The following is a 3,833-nucleotide window of genomic DNA, read 5'->3' as shown; positions in this document are numbered from 1 at the left end:
AAGACAGACTTCTGTGTTCTGGTTAATATGCTGATTATGATCTGATTATAAGCCTATGCATATAATAGCTTAAGAACCACCACACAACTCAGTAAACACCTTGAAATATTGACTTTATTGTGCTTTGAATTTGTTCTGGCTGATACAGGCCTTTATTACAGTAAGGCAAGGGTTTCAGCATCTGTGCAAAAATGAATGAATGATATTCCTAAAGGCTGCAATACAACAACGCTCAGAATGAAGAAATAACTAATGCAAACTGAGCAGAGGTTACGCTACAACGTTAACTTCTGTCAAGTCAAACTGGAGTTTTCTGGAACATATTGGAACCTAGAAAAAAAAAACAACTTTTAGAAATTAAAAGAGATATATGTGTATAAATAAATAAATAAAGTAATGGCAGGAATTCACTGACAAACGGAATAATCTGAAAGCAAACCGGATGGAACGTCTGCCCGGCGTGAGCGCTGCCCGGAGCAATTAAAAGCACCACGCAGCGTCACAGTCCATGGCGCACGCAGGCAGGAGTGAGAGTGAGTTACTATGGTTACGGGGACGCTCTGTGCACAGAGATATAACACAAGTGTAAGTATAACACAAGTGTTTTCTATAGTATTTGTATAGTACTTGTATAGTACTCAGTACTGAGCCGATTTTGTTTGAATTAATTGCAGGCTGTTTCTGCCAAGACGCTCCTTAATGATGGAAGTGACACATGGTGACGTGTGGTGGCAGACAGAGAGGACATTCATTTGCATATCTGTATAGGCTACTGTGGATGTTAAGTTGATTCAAGTGTAGAGATGTTTGTTTTTACTGTAGTAGTCTACTTGTTTACATGATGGCATCTACAGAAATTATTTCTTTATGGATTGTAATAAAGTAAAATAAAAAACTTATGTCCATTATTACCTGCTTAAATTGGCTTAGAGCTGTCACACTAACCACTTCATGGCATTACATTTGTCTTTTATTGTATATTTTATCTGGGTGTATTGTTAGGTGTGTTTCAGTGCTGGTGATATTTAATTGCTGCCAACATCTGTCTATTGCTACAACCACAGATCATTTGGGGGTTTTACATTAAAAAATAAGCAGATTTTCATATTTACTCTTAATACAACTACTCAGTACCAAAGAAATCTGAGAATTATAAAGTCTTCTTGAAAAAAGGATTCATAGTTTCTGTAAAGTAAATGCACCATTAAAATACTTCCAGAAGATAATCTTTATGATTTAAAACATAATTACTTAACATAGTTTCGCTATTTTTTTTATCTACAAACTACAAAAAATGCTCATGTTTGGTTCCATTTCAGACAGTCTCAGTTGTCTTGCACACAGTGAGCTAAATAAAAAGTAGTAGTGATGTCTCAATAAAAAAATATTAGCATTATAATGGCAGCATAAGGCACTATCACCATTGATTCCAATGACAGTCAGCTGAGCAGTTGACCAAGGTAAGATGGCTGCCATATGGTCCCATTCCAGAATAGGAATTCTCTATGACAGCTCCCCTCTACTGTTTTATCTCTATGGCTCTGTGTCTTAGTATGCCTATGCAAAATCATGAATGTAAGCACCTCAATGCTGAAATCTAGTAATATAACATAATTTAACATTTTGGTTAACATTATACAGGGTTGCTGTTTCTTGACTTAATCCAGAGGTTAGGTGGTGTAGAAATGCAGGAAATTTGTTTTAAATTACTATTTACTATTAAATTACTATCCCCCCCCCCCGCCAAAATGTATCATACTTTTTAAACAATATTCTTCTTGTTGTAAAGCACTGTAACTCGGTTTTGGAAAGTGCTATATAAACAAACTATACTACATATGAATATGTTTATGTATTATTATGAATGAACTATGCACTGAATCGCTCCAGTCGTTTTCACTGGGTATTTCTGACTTCAGCCAACTGCTAGTTAATGACTTTTTACAACATGCCGCCAGCAGTATTCTTAACAGGGAAATATTGTTCTTATGACATTCATTCCAATAAAACAGTTTGAATTGAACTGAATCAAATTGAATTAAATTGTTTTCTAATCACTTAAAGGAATAGTTCAACCCAAAAATGAAAATCCTGTCATCATCTCCTCCCCCTCATGCCAGATGAAACTCAGGTGAAATGTGTTAGTCCATATAACACACAGGGAGGCTGCAGCACAGCTTGGTAGCAGCCTTCTCCAAAACAACTGAAGTCAATGGGGACCTGTTCTTTAGAGCTCCTATACACCATTATGTGTTGCAGATCAATCAGCTGTAGTTCAGATTTGCACTAAATGATGGTGTAAATATACTGTAGGTCTTTGTGGAACTCTGAAGAACTGGTCCCCACTGACTTCAGTTGTTTTGGAGAAGGCTGCTATGGAGTTGTGCTGCAGCCTCCCTGTGTGTTATATGGACAAACTTCACCTGTGTTTCACCTGGCATGAGGGGGAGGAGATGATGATGAGACACACACACACACACACACACACACACACACACACACATCCTCCCTCTCTCTCTTTATCACATATCTACCCTTCAGCCTCTCCCTTTCCTTCTCATTATATTTAGCACTCTACTTCCTCTCTTTCTTTTTCTCTCTATATACATTTTTTCTCTTTGTCTCTATTTTCTTTGTCTCTCTGTCTCTCTTCTTTATATATTCTTTTTTTTTGTCTGTCTCTCTTATCTCTCTCTTCTACTTTAATTGTTTTATTAGTCAGAAACAATATTACCAAAGCAGTTTACAGAATGTACAAAACCAACAGTTTATACATTCAAACTACACTGAGATGATTTATTTGGTTTGAAAACATGAACTATACTCTCTGTCTCTCTCTCCCTGTCTCTCTTTATATGTGTGTGTGTGTGTGTGTGTGAGAGAGAGAGAGAGAGAGAGACCTACTTCTCTTCTGTAGTTTTTATATTGCTTTTTCTATCCTGTTTTTTGCTTAGTTTTGTATATATGTATGAATTTTTAGTATTGTCTAGGTGGGAATTGAACCCCTAACCCTGACAGTGTTATGGTGCGTTCATGTGCCGGTGGAAGAGTCAGACATCCGGGACTTCCGAGTCGGCTGCTACACAGCGTTGCGTTCACGTGCGATATTGTCAGAAAATCAATCCTGGAAGACAAACAATAAATCAGCAGGGATGAAAGGAGGAACTTTTAAAAAGCGCTTCCTACAACGCTACCGGTTTCTTCGTGGGAACGAGGAGAGAAAGCACATCAGGTGTGTAAGCTGTATAAAACCTACATTTCCTAACTAGAAAAAAAAAAAAAGTTTGTGTGCACGATACTCGGGTTTGAGAGGGAGGGGAATTAAGGGAGGGTGGGATTGTTATGTATTGGATGTGGATGTTTAGGCTATGTATTTATCTTTTCATCTGCTTTCAAATCCCGAATAAAAAACACAATAAAAAACCCCCCACTGTTTTCTCACCGCTAACTGACACAAAACTTTATATTTCCGCCATGTTGAGAAGGTTAGAGGTTATCGTTACATCATAACTTAGAAAATAGGGTCGCAAAATGTTCTTCCCACTTCATAATCCCACTTTGAGCGGCAACAGACACACCATGAATTCCCAACAGAAGTGTAGATCGTGTGATAATGAATAGGAATTAAGTCGGTTATTAGGTGTAACACTATACTGAATGAATATTTGTGTCTTCTGATTGCTTTGTGTGGAGTTATAACTAGTTGATCATTTTGGGCTGTTAACATCATGATGTAGAAATGAAGCTAACACAACCTACGCTTCCTACACACATGAAAACTGACAAACTGACTAACCAGTTATTGTATCTTGTCTCCAGGCTTATCAAGCTTA

At 37.3% G+C, this 3,833-nt stretch overlaps 1 protein-coding gene across 2 annotated transcripts in view; it reads left to right on the top strand.

Annotated features, from left to right (window-relative positions):
* The window catches only part of LOC139641168 (NACHT, LRR and PYD domains-containing protein 12-like), an 83,096-nt gene extending 82,221 nt beyond the window's left edge, over positions 1–875 (top strand). The window contains exon 13 of one of the 2 annotated variants that reach the window (XM_071515438.1): positions 675–875. In XM_071515438.1, the coding sequence (XP_071371539.1) occupies positions 675–768 (94 nt within the window). In that variant the 3' untranslated portion in view covers positions 769–875. The remainder of the gene's footprint in view (positions 1–674) is intronic. The other variant, XM_071515437.1, reaches the window with a different exon arrangement.
* Positions 876–3,833: the final 2,958 nt, after the last annotated feature.

The sequence above is a fragment of the Centroberyx affinis genome, unplaced genomic scaffold (assembly GCF_046629955.1).
Source record: "Centroberyx affinis isolate AG114_WGS23_722 - 3 ecotype Tasmania unplaced genomic scaffold, CSIRO-AGI_Caff_v1 ptg000351l_1, whole genome shotgun sequence".
NCBI lineage: Eukaryota > Metazoa > Chordata > Actinopteri > Beryciformes > Berycidae > Centroberyx > Centroberyx affinis.
This window is presented reverse-complemented; position numbering and strand designations above follow the sequence as displayed.